At 44.0% G+C, this 18,756-nt stretch overlaps 1 protein-coding gene across 2 annotated transcripts in view; it reads left to right on the forward strand.

The window, feature by feature from the left end:
* The window catches only part of FER1L6 (fer-1 like family member 6), a 140,628-nt gene that overhangs the window by 78,870 nt on the left and 43,002 nt on the right, over nt 1-18,756 (forward strand). For both annotated transcript variants that reach the window (XM_050940492.1, XM_050940491.1), the window contains exons 19-22: nt 4,747-4,933; nt 7,974-8,098; nt 13,240-13,374; nt 14,006-14,155. In XM_050940492.1, the coding sequence (XP_050796449.1) occupies nt 4,747-4,933; nt 7,974-8,098; nt 13,240-13,374; nt 14,006-14,155 (597 nt within the window). The remainder of the gene's footprint in view (nt 1-4,746; nt 4,934-7,973; nt 8,099-13,239; nt 13,375-14,005; nt 14,156-18,756) is intronic.

Below are 18,756 nucleotides of genomic sequence, written 5' to 3' on the forward strand. Positions count from 1 at the left end.
CTGATGATGATGACATTGTAGCAATTCTCAGCTATGGCTACACATATGATGCTGAAGTCTGAACCCTGATGCACAGAGTTGGCTACACTAAGGGCACAGGAAGTCCATATCTATGATGTTCAACAATGCAGCTCTGTGGTGCTTTTCACGTGCAGTCTGGAGATGATTTCATCGATCCTGTACAAGCCTGTTACATGCTGATCTTGTCAAGAGACTGCCAGTGTGTCCTGTCCTGAGTCATTTGCTCGAATTCTTTGAGATGGATTGCAGCTCGCTGGAGACTGTTCTTGAGGTTATCTTTAAGGGCATATATGGACAACACTTCCTTCTTTTGCTCCTCACACAAGATCTGTTTTGGAAGACAGATCTTCCATTCTGATGATATGTCCAGTCCACCTGAGTTGTGTTCTCAATAGCATTTCCTCAATGCTTTGTTGTGTCTGCCCTTTCAAGGATCTTAATATTGGTCCCTCTCTCCTGCCAGAGAATGCTCATTATTAAGGCTACATATCAGTCACAGGTATTTTTAGTAAGCATCATGGACAGGTCATGGGCAATAAAAAAAAGTCATGCCCCCGTGACCTCTCCATGATGTTTACTAAAAATACTTGTGACTAAATTTTACCTGCTTGGCGGGGGGGGGGGGGGGAGGGGCGCTCCTGATGACTGCTGCTGGAGGTGGAGGCAGCGCTGGGTGATACATCTGCTATGTGGGGCAGCCCAGGGCCCTGCTGTAGCAGGGGGTGGCCTGTGTTCCCCTATCGCTGGAGGTGGAGGAGGCCTGGGGCCTCACTGCTGCTGCTTGTGGGGTAGCCCCACCACTGGTCCAGGTGGGGGGCAGCCCAGGGCCCTGCCACCACTGTCGCAGGCGGGGGGCAGCCCGGGGCCCGGGCGCCACCTCCGCTGGTCCAGGTGACGGATGGCCCAGGGCCCCGCCGCCTCCACTTCTGGTCCCGGATCACTGCTCGAGGGCAGTGCTGGGGACGAGCTGCCTGAGGCTGCCAGAGCAGCGGCTGGTATGGTAGGCCTGGGGGTTTCCCAGATGCTGGGGTGGTCCTGGGGTCAGCTGCACCAGTCTGCAAAATTCACAGAAGCCACGGGAAGTCCGTGAATGATTCGCAGCCTTACTCATTATTGAGCAGAGAGAATGCTTGTGAAATTGCTCAAGCTGTTAAATGTGCCATCTATAAAGAGTCTATGTATGAGATCCATAGAGGAAAGATATTAGATATCTAAAATATTGAGTAATATATTTGTCCGACAATGCAGTTTTAGCAGTGTTATACAAACCGAGGTAACATGCACTGTAATAGTATGCAACAATGGAATGCAATCACTGTCCATCGGCAACAGCTTGAAGGAAAAGCCTGGACATTCTGGAATAACGAGCAATGGTAACATTGCTTATTAAATTTATAGAAACTCATCACCTAAGATGATTGTTGGAACCATGCAAATATAACTAGTCAGCAGATAGAGATATCCAGCCTTCCGCTAATCATCAAGAGTAATTTATTGTGCATACTACTTACTGCATGCAATAACATTTCAGTTCATTTCTACTTACAGTTTTTTCTAAAGAGGCTTCTTCAATTTTTTATAACCTGCTTTTGAGAAATGTCCTCCAGATCTAGCAAAATGTTCTATTTTATTTGAATTAAGTAAAACTCATTTTAGAAGCAGTCATTTCAAACACAAAATGAAACTGTAATTAAGATACTCTGGTGCAGCAATTCTAATTATCAGATCAGATTAAACCTGAGGCACAGTACAAGTAGTTCTGTTTTCACTTGAAAGAAAATTACAAGTAGGAAACACTATGGATAACCCAGAAAGTGGGATGTTTCCCTTCTGTTTAAAATACAACAGTTGTTGCATACCTGACACACTATTATACTAGTTGAAAGAAAAAGGCACCAGTTAAATAATCATCAATTGTTAGGGTCTGTCAGGAAAACATTGCAATGTAGTGACCATCTAGTCACTTTTATGTCATGAATTGCCTTAGGACTAAGCAGTGAGAAAAAGCTGAATTAAACAGAGCTTGATAGAAAAAGAGAAAAATATCGTAGAAAGTATTGTCAAAAAATGTAACATTTTATGTTGGAAAAAGTTTCATCAAAAGTTTTCTGACTTGCCCTACGAAGTAATATTGACTTATTTAGGACCCGCCATAATACAGTAGGAAAGCAGCCATAGACTGGGAAATTTAACATAGCAAACACCAGAGGCAAATTTACAGCTATTACTTAGCATGAAAAGGCTTGTGCACTGTCCCACTGAAAACAAACTTTTACAACTAGGTTTGTTAGCTATTCCTTGCTTAGAATCTCGAAATACATTGTACCAAGTAGGTCGCATGGCCATCATCCCCATTATGACTTCAGGTCAGCAGGGCTTGACAAAATACATTCTAGAATACTTAAGGAACTGGCTGAAGAGATCTGAGTCATCAGCCATTATCTCTGAGAAATCATGGACGACGGGAAAGATCCCAGAGAACTGAAAAAAGGATAAATATAATACCTATCTATGAAAAGGGGCATTAGAACAGCCTCTGGACTTTATAGACCAGGCAGTTAACTTCAAAACCCGGAAATATAATGGAGCAAATAAACAATTTGTAAGCACCTAGAAGATAATAAGGTGATAAGTAACAGTCAACATGGATATGTCAAGAACAGATCATGTCAAACCAACATAATATCCTCTTTGACAAGGTAACAAGCTTTTTTAAATGTGGGGAAGCAGTAGATGTGATATATCTCGACTTTATTAAGGGTTTTGATACTGTCTCACATGACCTTCTCATAAACAAACTAGGGAGATATAGCCTAGATGACCCTACTATAAAATGGGTGCACTGGTTGGAAAACATACTCAAAGAGTAGTCATCAATGGTTCACAATCCGCCATATCGAGTGGGGTTCCCCAGAGATCTGTCTGGAGTTTGGTTATGTTCAATATCTTCATAAATGATTTGGATAATGGCACAGAGAGTACATTTATAAAGTTTGTAACAATACCAAGATGAGAGGGATTGCAAGTACTTTGGAAGACAGGATTACAATTCAAAGTAATCTTGACAAATTGGAGAAATGGTCTGAAATAAACAGGATGAAATTCAATAAGGATAAATGCAAAAGTATTAAATTTAGGAAGAAATAATCAATTACACAAATACAGAAGGGAAAATGACTGGCTAGGAAGAAGTACTGCAGAAAAGTATCTGGGGATTATAGTGCATCACAAACTAAATATGAGTCAACAATGTAATTCTGTTGAAAAAACCAAACATCGTTCTGGGATTTATGAGTAGAAGTGTTGTAAGCAAGACAGGAGATGTAATTCTTCCACTCTTCTAAGCACTGATAAAGTCTCAGACGGAGTGCTGTGTTCAGTTATGGGCACCACACTTCGGGAAAGATGGGGACAAATTGGAGAAAGTCCAGAGAAGAGCAGCAAAAATTATTAAAAGTCTAGAAAACATGACCTTTGAGGAAAGATTGAAACAATTAGGGTTTGTTAAGTCTGGAAAAGAGAAGACTGTGGGGGGACATGATAACAGTCTTCAAGTTCATAAAAGGTTGTTATAAACAGGAGGGTCATATATTGTTCTCCTTATTCACTGAGGACAGGACAAGAAATAATGGGCTTAAATTGCAGTAAGGGAGATTTACGTTAGACATTAGGAAAAACTTCATAATGGTACAGATAGTTAAGCACTGAAACAAATTATCTAGGGACGTTGTGGAATCTCTATCATTGGAGGTTTTAAGGACAAGTTAAGCAAACACCTGTCAGGGATTGTGTAATGGGGTTCAACTCACCACTGCAACACCTCCTGCTGACCATCCTGGGAATTAGCTCTGGTTCACCAGTATGCTTTCATCTAGTGGCATCTCACCGCCATCACTTCTGCTATCAGGACCAGTGTCACTCTTAGGACTGCACTGTCCTCCTCTGGACACAGCCCTTCGGCTATGCCCTGCTCAGATCTCTCCCCGCCTTCCGGGAGGCCAGCAGTCCTCTGTCCAGCCACTTGCCTCAGTGGCAGGCTGCAGTCCAAGATCTAGCCACCTGCATCAGTGGCAAGTGGGGCCAAAGGGCAGGGGGACTGGCAGTCACACACAGCATCACCTCCAACCCCTGCCATTTGTTTCCTTGGGCCACTTACCCATGGCCTTAGCACCTTCTCCACCCTTGTATCATGGCTTCAGTTTGGTGGCGGTCAACCGGAGCTCACTCATGCTCCCCTGACCCCGCCCAGCACTGCTCAGACCATGGTGCTGTCTTTTCTCCCTCCTTCAGGGCAGAGAGTCCTCACTCCTCAAATCCCAGGGAATGACTGAAGCTGCTCTGTTCAGGAGCCCTTCTTATAAAGCCCAAACTGGCCCTGACTGGCTGTCTTTCTATACCTTCTCCCAATTTGCTGTCTCTACAAGCCCTTTCCTAATTGGCTGTCTCCTATGCAGCCTCCCCTGGTTGCTTTAACCTCTCTTCTGCCAGTGTGGGGCTGACGCCCCACCACAGATGGTCTAGATAATACTTTGTCTTGCCTCAGTACCTATCAAGATCCCTTCCAGTCCTATATTTCTATGATTCTGTGATTAAGTAGGCCTATCATTTATCAGCATATCAATTGAGTGGATGTTCCTCTGTTCAGCAGTGCAGCTTGCCCAAACTATAAATAATATTCAGTGATCTCTCTTACTTTGTATTTGTTGGTGACATATGTTTCTTCAGTTACCAGGAAAACACCTGCCGGGTTGGAATGTACATGCAAAAGTAGACACCTATCTGTGGCTTGGTTCCATCAAGTATTCCCATACCATTATGGAGAACTTACCTATAGGACATGAGACTGAAGTGCCCTCCACAGCTGGTACAGGGCATCATGCTGCTCCTTCACCTGCCAATCTCGTGTACAAAAGTAAGACAATACTTCTGCAGTACAGTAGCAAGGATACTTAGCGATAGTGTGGAACGTTAAACATGTGGTGCTCTAAATTAGGAGGGCAACAAAACGTCTACTTGATGTAATTGCATTTTCCCCCCAAAATGCTTAAATTACCATTTTAGCACATCGTTTGATCATAGCCACCGACTATGGCACCACCTTGGCAGCTGCTGAATGCTTAGAACTTCCATTGATGCTCATGCAGGGCCACCCGGGGGGGGGGAGGAAGCGGGCCAATTTGCCCCAGGCCCCTGGCTCTGCAGGGGCCCTCAAGAGAATGGCTGTGGCTCCCGCCCCGGTCTGACCCCACCTCTGCCCCTCACCCAGAGCCTCAGCGCATCCAGGAGCATCCCTGAACAGCGCTGCAGCATGGATCCAGCGGGGCTCCTGAGCTCCGCCCTGCTCAAAGCCACATGATTGGGGCGGGGCTGCAAGCTCCAACAGGGCCTGAGCTCTCTCCCTCAGCCTGGAGCTAGCAGCCCCACCCCCTTACCACGCAACTCTGAGCGGATAGGCGCTCAGGAGCCCTGCCGGAGCCACACTGCAGCTGTCCAGGGATGGTCCTGGATGAGCTGAGGCTCTGGGTGAGGGAGGAGCCAGGGGTAAGGGGCCAGGTGGCAGGGAGTCCCGGGGACAGGAAGGGGGCAGAGGTTGGAGGGGGTGGTCAGGCGACAGGGAACGTGGGGGTTGGATCGTGGGCATTCCGGGGGTCTGTCAGGACTCAAAGGGGGAGTGGATAGGGGTCAGGGCAGTCAGGGGACAGGGAGCGGGGGGGGGTCCCGGGGTGGGGGTGGGGTCTCTGGGGGACAGAGAGGGGGCAAGGAACATGATGGGTTGGGGATTCTGAAGGGGGCGGGCAGTTGGGGGGCAGGAAGTGGATGGGGGTCGGATAGAGGGCAGGGCCAGGCTGTCTGGGAGGCACAGCCTTCCCTACCCTAAAGCTCATTCAGCAGTTTGAGGCTTTCAGAAGAGCCAAGCTGTTAGGTTTTCCGTTAGGGCTACCATCCCTTTCACTTGTCAAATGCCAAATTATAGTCTATATTTAATTTCAGTGCCATAGGGAGATTCATGTCAGGGGAGGGTAGACTCATTTAAAATTTGCCACAGGGGGGAGGGATCACATGAGAAGAGCAATATCCTATACCACCTAGCTCCTTCCCAACCCTACCAAGGGAGAACCCCCTCCCCTGCATTCCCTGACACTTAAGAGGGGTTAATTCAGTGGTTCTCAAACTTTTGTCCTGGTGACCGCTTTCACATAGCAAACCTCTGAGTGCGACCCCTCTCCCTCTTATAAATTGAAAACACTTTTTTATATATTTAACACTATTATAAATGCTGGAGGCAAAGTGGGGTTTGAAGTGGAGGCTGACAGCTCGCGACCCCCAGCAATAACCTCGTGACCCCCTGAAGGGTCTCGATCCCCAGTTTGAGAACTTCTGGGTTAATTTAATTTTAGCACTCTGTGTCCATTCACATGCATGTGCTATTTTGAGCATTTCCGTTTTCATAACATAGGCTCATCCCAGATTCTGGAACAAGCTCACATGCTCCGTTCGTGGAGTATGTACATAAGCTATACTAAAGACAAACCCACAGTAACCGTCTCCAGTTTGTGAGGGACCCCAGGGAGCCAGTCTCTAGGAAACAGATAAATGCATGGAAGTTATGTCCATTAATGGCTATTAGCCAGGATGAGTAAGGAATGGTGTCCCTAGCCTTTGTTTGCCAGAAGGTGGGGATGGATGGCAGGAAAGAGATCATTTGATTATTACCTGTTAGGTTCACTCTCTCTGGGGCACTTGGCATTGGCCAGTGTAGGTAGACAGCATACTGGGCTGGAAGGACCTTTGATTTGACCCAGTATGGCTGTTCTTATGTTCTAACCTAAATGAACCCAAAGTTATGGGGACAAATATGAGTCAAGGAAGCCAGAAGAGTATTAGAAACCTGGAAAAATCTCTGACTGGATGGGCTCAGGCATTTGGTCACAAGCTGAGGTGGTTCAAAAGTTCTGGATTTTTTTTTAAGCAGAATTTTATTGTTTCTTTAAACAATCAAACACAGCAAGCAGCAGATATTTGGCCACACACTGCTGAAACCCCAAACCATATTCAGGTTTTGGCAGACTGATTTCAGCTTTTCAATTAAAAAAACCACAACAAATTTTGAAGGAAAGCAGACACTGTCCGTGAATTTTTTCTGCTTTTTAAAAACCCCTAGTTTTTGATCCAAAAAGTTTTGACGGAAAATATTTGTCCAACCCTTTTAATGAGCTTTAGTGCCTTTTAGCACTAGCTGATGCTGAGAACCAGTGATACCTTGTAAAGAAGTTTTCTCAAAACTGGGTTTGTGCTGAGATGCGGAAGGTTTATTTTTCCCAGGGCTTCCCGTGGGGGGAGGGGAAGGGAGCAAGTGGGGAAATTTGCGCCAGGCCCTGCAGAGACCCCCATGAGAATATAGTATTGCAATTTTTTTTTATGGAAGGGGCCCCTGAAATTACTTTGCCCCAGGCCCTCTGAATCCTCTGGGCGGCCCTGTGCTCATGGAATCATAGACATTAGAGATGGAAAAGACCCACTACATTATGCCCTTCCCTCCATATCCCTCTCAGTGCAAGATTGTTGCCCTAGCACATGTTGCACTGTTTGTGCTCCTTATTTTAAATGTCCCAAATGAGGAGTCTTCCACTAGATCTTTTGATAAAAACTTACATGCTCGAATTTGTACTAGATGATAAATATACATAGGGAGACAGTATGGTCAAGTGATGAAAGAAAAGATTGGAAATTAGCAGAGCAGGGTTACAACCCTGGCTCTGACACTGATTTTGTGTGAATTTAATCTTTCTGCCCCTCAGATACTCCATCTTCAAAATGGTGATCACACTTTCCTATCTCATTGGAGCGCTGTGAGGCTCAAGGTTTGGGAATTTGTGGGTGGTCCTCTTCCCATGTATTCATGGCATCATTTCCCCAAAACTGATAACATTGTATTCATTGTCCTGACACAGCTCAGCACTTCTTCCAGTTAAGAGCCCACATGTATCAGGCCAGGGGGCTGATTGCAGCAGACAGTTCTGGACTTTCTGATCCCTTTGCCAAAGTAACATTTGTTTCGCACTGCCAGACCACCAAGGTAAGTTGCAAAGTCTTCCTTCTCCTTAGGTAAATAAGGAACTGAGATGTCTCATTAAAGTGATGAAAATGGAAAAACATTTTGGTTCTTCAAAGGCAATCAGGGGTTACCTTACCAGATCAGCTCAGTGGTCCATGTAGTGCAGTCTTCTTTCACTCTCAATGGCCAATATTAGATGTTTCAGTTTCCCTTTCTGTAAAATGAGGATAATGCTTAATGAAAAACTACTTAACTACCATACTGAGGTGTTGTGAGGCTTAATTCATTGCTTTGTAAAGCACTTTGAGATCCTTAGATGGAAGGAGCTCCAGAAATGTAAAGGACTAGTGTATTATTAAAACCAGTGGTTACTGATTTGTGGTATCTTAGTGCCAGTCATAGTGTATATTATATCATAGCACTAATATCCAGCCATGTGAATACCAAGTGTGGTTGAAATCAGAAGTCCTAGCACAGCTATCTGTTTTGAAGATGTGCTTGTCATTAAAGAGAAACACCACTGCCATTCTAGCTCTTGGTGTGATTAAATTAACAAATATACGATCAGAGACAGTTGCTTTGATAGCATAGCATATGTAGAGTGAGTCACTAGATGCAGCCTTGTATCTGCTCTCCAAGGCCTGGTCTACACTACGAGTTTATAACGATTTTAGCAGCGTTAAACCGATTTAACGCTGCATCCGTCCACACAACGAGGCCCTTTACATTGATATAAAGGGCTCTTTAAACCGGTTTCTGTACTCCTCCCTGACGAGAGGAGTAGCGCTGAAATTGGTATCACCATATCGGATTAGGGATAGTGTGGCCGCAAATCAACGGTTTTGGCCTCCGGGTGGTATCCAACAGTGCACCACTGTGACCGCTCTGGAAAGCAATCTGAACTCGGATGCACTGGCCAGGTAGACAGGAAAAGCCCCACGAACTTTTGAATTGCATTTCCTGTTTGCCCAGAGTGGAGTTCTGATCAGCACGGGTGGCGATGCAGTCCCAAATCCAAAAAGAGCTCTAGCATGGACTGTACGGGAGATACTGGATCTGATCGCTATATGGGGAGACAAATCTGTTCTATCAGAGCTCCATTACAGAAGACGAAATGCCAAAGCATTTGAAAAAAATCTCCAGACTATGATACAGAGTCGACAGCACAGTGCTGTGTGACGAGCGTAACGGAAAGCCAAAGAATCAAATGGATGCTCATGGAGAAAGGGAGAGGGGACTGAGGACTCCAGCTATCCCACAGTCCCCGCAGGCTCCAAAAAGCATTTGCATTCTTGGCTGAGCTTCCAATGCCTGTAGGGTCAAACACATTGTCTGGATTGGTTCAGGGTATATCTCGTCAATTTAGTCCCTCTACCCACCTCACTCCCACCCCCCGGTGAAAGAAAAGGGGAAAAAATAGTTTCTTGACTTTTTTCAATGTCACCGTATGTCTACTGCATGCTGCTGGTAGACATGGTGCTGGGGCAATGAACAGCAGCATCCTCTTCCCTCCCCCCCCTCCCCTCCGGCAGATGGTACAATATGACTGCTGTCCATCGTCATCATCAGCCCGTGAGTGCTCCTGGCTGGCCTCAGGTGAGGTTGGCTGGGGGTGCCTGGGTAAAAATAGGAATGACTCCTGGTCAGTCCCAGTAGATGGTACAGAATGGCTGGTAACCGTCCTCATCATAGCAACTGGGGGCTGAGTTCCATCAGCCCCCCCCCCTTTCATGTCTAAAGAAAAGATTCTGTACTGCCTGGACTATCATAGCAGTGGAATGCTGGGCTCCTCTCCCCCACACCATTTAATGTCCTGCCTGGACTATCATAGCTGCTGGAGGCTGCCTCCCCCTCATTTTATCTCACTAAAAAGTCAGTGTTTCTTATTCATGCATTCTTTATTACTTCATCACACAAATGGGAGGACCCTGCAATGGTAGCCCAGAGGGGCTGGGGGAGGAGGGAAGCAACGGGTGGGGTTGTTGCAGGGACACCCCCTAGAATGGCATGCAGCTCATCATTTCTGTGGGATCTGACACAGAGCGGCTGTGCTCTCTGGTTCTCTGATACACTGGTTCTCTAGTACACTTGCCTCATATTCTAGGCAGGACTGATTCTATTTTTAGATACAACATAAGGGAGGGAATAATCTCCTGGGTCATTCCCATTTTTGTCTTTGTGCCCCCAGCCGACCTCAGCAAAGGTCAGCCAGGGGCACCCATGACAGCAGCAGATGGTACAGAATGACTGATAACCATCATCTCATCACCAATTTATAGTGGCACAGCAGACGGTACAGAACAACTGGTAAGCGTCTCTGCTACCTTGCAAAGGCAAATGAATGCTGCTGTGTAGTGCTGCAGTATCGCCTCTGTTAGCGGCATCCAGTATACATACGGTGACAGTGACAAAAGGCAAAACGGGCTCCATGGTTGCCGTGCTATGGCATCTGCCAGGGCAATCCAGGGAAAAAGGGCGTGAAATGATTGTCTGCCGTTGCTTTCCCGGAGGAAGGAATGAGTGACGACATTTACCCAGAATCACCCGCGACACTGTTTTTGCACCATCATGCATTGGGCTCTCAACCCAGAATTCCAATGGGCGGGGGAGACTGCGGGAACTATGGGATAGCTACGGGATAGCTACCCACAGTGCAACGCTCCAGAAATCGACGCTAGCCTCGGTACATGGACACACACCACCGAATTATTGTGCTTTGTGTGGCCGCGTGCATTCGACTTTATACAATCTGTTTTACAAAACCGGTTTATGTAAAATCAGAATAATCCTGTAGTGTAGACGTACCCCAAGTGTAATTGGTCTGCAGGCTGCCTTCGACTTCAGTTAGACTAGTGCCAATCTGTTTTGACTCCTTTGGATGTTAGATTCTCTGAGATTATTGGATCGAAACAGCAAGTGCTGTCTGGGTTGTATCTCTCTGAAATTACCCCTCTTTAGACTTTAAGATTAGGCCATTTCCACTGGCAAGGGGACAGACACTGCATCCTGCATCCCCTCCACTATTTTTGTGTGTGTAAATATCAAGGCTGAGTCACTTTTTAAAAAATCACAAAGCGCTACTGTGGCCATATGAGTCAGTTTGGCCCTTTGGAATGGAGTTTAGTAAAGCACAAGGATGGTTTCAAAGAGGCATTCCCAGGTAAAATGCATACCTGGTGCAGAAGCTTTCTGCACTTCTTAAGTCCTGAGAAATAGTTGCTCTTTGAGAGGCCTCGTTAGGGATGCCTTTGAACTGGAGACCTCCAGACCAGCCCCATAGAGATTGGCATGAAAGGCATTTTGGAATGAGCCAGGAGTTCCCTGGGGACAAGAGAGGGGCTTCTACCCAGATCCTGGGGTTTCAGTATGCTGTGCAACCAGTACAAGGGACAGCTGATTTATTACCAGTGGGGAAGGTGGGAGGGTTCTGCATGGCAACCCTGCATAGGGTGACCAGATGAGAGGAAGGAAGTATCGGGACACATGGGGGGCGGGGTCGCCGGTGAAGAAAAAAAAAATATATCGGGAAAAATTGCATCCCTACCAATCTTTGCGAGACAAACACCTAAATATCGGGACGGTCCCAATTTTATCGGGATGCCTGGTCACCCTAACCCTGCAACCTGGCCCAGGCTTGGGTGGGAGAGTTGGATTTCACTTTCACTCACACAGATTCATGGGAAGAACCCAGCTGGACTCTCAGAGCCCACCTTAAGTTTTCAAGGGTGGAAGTTCAATAACCCACTATTTCACTTGTAAACAGAGCACATTTGACACAGAAATCATCGAGAATCAATAAATGTGGAACCCAAATCAAACTATTTTTATAGTCACTTTTCACAGTGTAATAACGCTTTAAGAAAAATAATGTTTAACCCCTTCAGGCTCTCTGAAGGAAGTTTCTATAGCAGCAGATTCTGGGGGATAGGGGAGGAAAAGTTTTCTCTATCCAGGTGGCTCTCTAGAGTCAGAGGGCCTGATTCTGCTCTCATTTGTGCCTATTTTACCCTCATGGTTATGACCAATTGAGTTAATCTTGGTTTACCCCCATTGTAGCTCTCTGGATGTCAATGGAGTTGATCCTGGTATAAGTAGCATACCTGAGAGTAGAATCAGACCCACATATGACAGCATTTTGTACACACAAAAATTTGAAGTAACATAGTGTCTGAATAAAATACTGCAGGCAGTCATTTGAGTTGTTTTTAGAACGGTGTCCACCAAGCTCCAATAAACCACAGTGAAAGAAGACATTTCCATTTAACAGAACAACAGCAGATGACGAGAGTCAGATTTTGCAGTGGATATTTTTTTCTTTAACATTTAACATTGGTAGATACTTTTCCTGCCAAAGCAAATAAACTGTTGTCTTTGAGGAAGTGCCTTGCACAGCCCAGCATGTCTGAAGTGCAGCAGCAAACTGAAAGGAAAAATTAAAAAATACGGATTTGTTGTGAATTAATCAATAACTTACCTTATCCAGTAAGAACATTGCAAGTTATTACTGGCATTAGTATTTGAAGAAAAATGACTTGGAAAATGTTTACCTCACAGAATGAACAAGTGGAATACATTTTGTGCAAAGTCCTTCTTTAACTATACAGGGCCTGATCCTGCAGTCTCCAAACGGGCAGTCTTCCCACAGACTGCATTATGAGTTTTGCATGCACAAGGATGGCAAGATATAAAGTCATATATCTGGTTATCTGTGCAGGAAGAGTCGGTAAGGCAAGGAGGGAAAGAGTGGGGAGCTTTTACAGCTCAGAATGCACATGGGCAGTATTCATCTGCATGGGAAAGACTTTCAATGCACTTGTGAAGGCCCATGTTAGGGTTTTAAAGCCCCAGTCTAGCAAACTATTTAAGCACATACATAACTTTTGGTACATGAGTAACCTCGTTGAAGTCCATGGGACCATAGTCACATATGCGTTTTATGTGCTTTGCTGGACTGGGCACTAAATGAGGCTTGCATGGTGCATGGGTTCTGATGCAGGACCTCTGCAGAGGTGAGTGACATTTAAAATAGGCCTTGTGCTGATTTTGTATTTCATTCTCTCTTAATAGTTTAGTTTAGGCCACTTGAAAAGATTTCATCATGGTGCAGCCACTTTCTGCTGGAGCACACCAGCCTTCTTAAAATGCTGTTTGTTTTTCACTAGATCATTTCTCAGACGTTATCCCCTACATGGAATCAGATGCTGCTGTTCAATAACCTTGTGCTCCATGGTGAAGGGAAGGAAATTGCTGAATTCCCACCAGTGATTGTCATTGAGCTGTATGATGACGATGCAGTGGTAAAGATGAACTGCCTCTTATTAAAAAATCTGAATTGTTGTGGTATAATGTATTATCTATGTAAAAATCAAAGCTATGTCATTTAACAGACATTTGAAAGTAGCTTTCCTGGCCATGTAAATCATTTTCTGGCCCTTTAAAATGGAGATTAATATTGTAATGGGACATAGTCTGAGAACCAGTCCTCAGTTACGTCTTTGTAATCTCGTGGTCTTGTCGTTCCAGCTTGACCCTCAGATCCAAAAAAGGGATTTGCAGTAGAAACATCCTTTTACTTGTACACAGTTGTAATTATTGTATTTATATATATCCAGAGACCCAAATTTACCTCCAGCCCATAGAAATCTAGCACCATCTCACTGCTTATTAGGATACTGCCTTCAGAATTGCTAAAATGTGAAACCAAGGCATTGGTAAACTTCAGATGAGTTTTAAGAAATTCACCCTCCTTCATTTCAGTAGTTGCCATCCATTGTATTTTGCTGTGAACCTCACTGGGTAGTTTTGTCATATATATTAAAAGCCCATTTTCCACATTTGGATCGAGGGCGGGCGGAGCTGTCCCTAAGGCTGCTGCTATGTTTAGACTACTTACAAAATAACCTGATGTATGTATCCTTATTTACCTAGGGTAAATCAGACTATATTGGCTCAACAGTAGCTGCCCCTGTGGTGAGACTCGCCGATCAGAAATACGAGCCACCTAAACTGTCTTATCACCCACTGCATTGTGGAAATCTGTCTGGAGGAGACCTTCTTGCTGCGTTCGAGCTGCTGCAGGTGAGCTAGAATCATTTGACTATTAACGTTTACCTTTGGGGCTTGTAAAAGCATTTAGGGTACAAAGAGACAGCATGGCATTGGTCCCAGTCTTGCCCTCACTTATACAGGTGCATCCCTTGTTAAAGTCAGTGGGAGTTGCACCCAGGAAAGAGCAGACTTGCAGAGCAGACTCTCCTTTACATCTCATATGCCTAGAACATGATGCAGTTGTCATTCCTGCTCATCCTGCAGTTGGAGCAATAAACACTGCCCCTACTTCCGCTGCCGCTGGCCCTCTGAATCCTCTAGCCTGGCTTGCCTCATGTTTCCACTGATTTTACCCTGCTCCAAGGCTATTGACTGCAAGGTAAAGTATAAAAGCAGCAATGAATCCTGTGGCACCTTATAGACTAACAGACGTTTTGGAGCATGAGCTTTCATGGGTGAATACTCACTTCGTCAGATGCATGTAGTGGAAATTTCCAGGGGCAAGTATATATACGCAGGCAAGCTAGAGATAATGAGGTGGCTTTGTTCTGGGAAGTAACTGTGTAAAAATGGCACCTTCTTACTGCTCCCTAAGTCTGTTCAGAGTTCTATGTCTTTAACAACACTAATAAGTTGTTACTACTACTTACTCTTATTACTAGTATGGAGGCAATGTGTATAAGGGACAGTTAACTGGGTTTTGTTCTGGCTGTAGCACATAAACCGAATTGTTAACCAGTTTCCAGTTGCAGGGCTGAATTCTCACATCCGGGCATGGTTTTGCAAATGCACAAACAAGATGTAAGACAGCTTGACTTTCAGATACCAAGAAGAATTTTGAGGGCTGACAGGTAGAAGAAACTTCTTTTTACTTGTTAACTGAACAAATTTGTTCTGAAATCAGTGAGACATAACATGTAAAACACACAGACCCCCATGATGGCATTTTAATAATCACCTGCCAGAATAAAATTGCACTTGAAAGCATGTGGGGCTAATTGTTTCCCCAATTAAACCTAAATAACACCAAGAAGGGGAACGCACCACCTTAGTGGGGTGTAATTAAGGACAGAGTCTAGCACCATAATTGATATTTTTCTCAATTTTTAATCTAGTCCATGTTTCTAGTGAACAGAGCAAACATTCTGTTTTATTTCACTTTTACCTGGGCCAAGGGAAACAGCACAACATACCAGACTGATCTGAAAATATCTAAGGCCTGAATAAAGAGCTGAAAATAAATGTAAAAATGACCCAGCGCTGGCATTCAGCATTCTCAGACCCTTCATTGTTTGTCTTGGTGATTACATCATAAAGAATGCTTGTTTTCACCACAGATAATGCTCAAGAGCCTGGGCTTTAAAGAACCATTCAAGAAAAATGTGTGAAAACATATGAGAGGCTCTAAAGCATTCTCAGAGGCCTGATGTGCTGGCAGTTTGATACTAGAAATAAAGGATTCCTGATGATGCTCAGTAAGAAGAAACTCTACAATCACTAATTCGCTCTGTACTTCTGAGACAATAACCCGTTCAGCCACATACCACATTAGATAGTTCCCATCTACAAACTGGTGCTTGTTTCAATTCAGGCTATTTTATAATTGAAAAAACAATATGTGTGAGAGAAGCTCCCTTTTTGAAATTACTGCTGTAGTTCTAGGTCACTGCAAAAGGGTTAAAGTTGATTTCAATATAACAGAGCAGTTGAGCCACTTAGAGAAATAGGAGATTAGAGAAACAATGACTAATAGTGGACACTTGCTAGTCTTAATAGGTATGCAGTGCACCTATCTCCACTGCTACAATGATCCCCCCCACCCAAGACACCTTTCAAGATCCATGGATCCTACACTCGCCTATCACAACATGTGATGTGCCTCACCCAGGGCATCGAATGCCTCAGTAACAATTATATGGGTAAAACCAGACAATTATGGTGCTCTGGAGTGAACTCACATAGGGAAATGAAAAAAGACAAAAGCATCCTACCACCTGTGGGTGAACATTTTTCACAGAGTGATCATTCTGTATATAACCTATGAGTCCTCATCCTCACAGGAAACATGCATAACACATTCAAAAGACTGTTCTGGGAGCTTAAATTCATGACTCTTCTAGACACTAATAATCTTGGACTGAACAGAGACACTGGGTTTATGATTTATTGCAACAATCTGTAACCCACTGACCCCCTCTTTGTGTCTTATGACTGCAGAGGTGGTAATGGGCCACTCTACCTGGAATGTTCCTTTACAATATGTGCTAACTACTTATGCTGGACAATCATAGCTAAATGTTCCATCTTGCATTTAGCTGTGATTTACTTCTCCCAGACCTGAAGAAGAGCACTGTGTGGCTGGAAAGCTTGTCTCTCTCACCAACAGAAGTTGTTTCAACAATAGATATCATCTCACTTGCTAGTCTTGATCATTTGCAGTGATTAAAGATCACAGGGCACCTTTATTGAGAGCTAGGAATGCTGGCCTGGACATCTTGGAATGGTTCCCATCTGTGTAATTACTAGAATTGTCTGGAAATGTTCCCCCTGAAATGTCACACTAAAATTTACACCATTTGAGTTTATTTCACTCATCACATTTTGTTTTGATTCAGTGACTATGTGGACATCAAAAACAGAAAAATTCCAATGTTAACTTTTGAATGTTGGCTTTAGAGTCTCACAGCCAGCTTTTACTCTGAGTGGGCCCACCGCCGGTTGAAAATGGGCTTATTTTCACTAGGGAAAAAGTTCTTTTTTAAAGAAAAATGTGGCCAGCTTTGTAACAAAATTTTTACAAAAAGTTTGTTAGAAGGTGAAAACAATCAGTTTTTGAATAGTTTCATCTTCTGCTGAAAAGATTTTTAACCCTCTAGTAATTATATTTCTTCTGACTCCTAAAATTCCCCATGCAATTTCAGCTGAATACGGTGTAATTCATCACTTCCTATCCTAAACTGTGACACACTGACACTGGACCAAAATCTCCTCTTAGTTATACCAGTGCAATTCCTTGGAAGTTGATGGAGTTTCATGATGGCATAGAGAATATTCAGCCCAGTGTTTGTGATTAAACAGCTGCTGTGTTTCACCACGTTAGGGAAGGAATGGGGATAGGATCCTGCTTTTCAGTTTATAAAGTGCTTTGGGATTGCTTTGGATGAGATGCACTTCTGTATATAAATATGAGCTACTGTTTTAGTTTATTATTATTATGATCACCTTACTGTGTAATGCTGTCACTCTGAGATGTTTTACACCTTTCTGTTTTCTGCACCCACAAGGCAGTAAGGAAAATATCTCCTCTTGCTTATACTAAATGAACTTTCCACACAGCAGCACATATCAGGACATAGAAGACAGATGACTCCTATTTAAAAGAAACAAAAGATGTGAACTTTACAGGTTCGCTGGTGACTCTCTCATAGCCTTAACATTTAAGTGGCAATAATTATAAAGCACTCTAGACACTATATCACTATTACTATTTCCCAGAATCCTTACCCTTTCAGTTGTGTGTGGTCATTATCACACCAGGGCGCATCTATCTGAACTAATTTAATTTGCCCATAGTTAACCAGAAGACATTTCAGATCCTTCCTCTCTAATCCTGTCCCATAGCCACCTCTTTATGTATTATGTTTCATAATGAAGCCAAACACACTTTCCTGAGCAAAAGGAGGTAATCTGTGAAACAGAAATTCATAGTTTTGTCTGCGTTAGAAATTGAGTTTCTGGTAGAAGAGATCAGTGCCCCTTTGGCTCAGCCTGGAGTAGCAGAGGAAGAAAAGGTATACCAAACATTGATCTACTGCAGAGAGATTGTGGGGAAGTGCACCAACTGGCTCCTGAAAATTATGGAGGGAATAAAAGGCCAGGGAGCTTTCCCTTGGAAGGCAGCTCAAGGAAATGGGAGAGCCAGAGCATGGCTGATGCTGGAGATTAAGCTGATATTCAGTTGATATTCAAAAGTCAGAATAACATGAATATTATGACCCTCCCTTTCCCAGTCCCCAAATAAGACTATGATGCAATCAGCCTCTTCTCCATTCCTAGACTGAATTCAGAGACACATACACTCATGCACACAGCGCACAGTGCTATGGGCTATTTGCATGCAGGATTTTGCTGTACAGAGAGATGGCCCAGTCTTGAAATTTGGGACAGGAGCTGAGTATTCACAAACATAGATGACACATCTCTCTAGTTTGACAAGTCTTCCAAACTGTGCTATGCCCTGTTGAAACAAAGCCAGGCAGAACTAGCAGAGTCCCACTCACCTTCAGAAATAGGTCAAATAATGTTGTCTACTAGATATTTTTCAATTGATAGTTCAAAATATTGGCTGGCTCAAAAGCACTAATATTTGTACTGCTTGCTTAATGTGTGATTCCTTTCACCCATCCTTAATTCACGTGGCATTTTTAAATGAGAATCATAGCTACCATTTTGCTATTAAAGTCTTTTGAAAGCCTGTAACTTAGGATTTTTATTAGATATAATTACTTCCTTAGAGTGTGCCTGTATCTACACAACAGCTTGTTGTGGTCTATCAGGTCAATAGAGCCACGTTTGGAAAGGTGCCTATGCTAGGGAAATACAACCTAGATGGAGCTACCATAAGGTGAGTG

Source organism: Gopherus flavomarginatus, chromosome 2 (genome assembly GCF_025201925.1).
Source record: "Gopherus flavomarginatus isolate rGopFla2 chromosome 2, rGopFla2.mat.asm, whole genome shotgun sequence".
NCBI lineage: Eukaryota > Metazoa > Chordata > Testudines > Testudinidae > Gopherus > Gopherus flavomarginatus.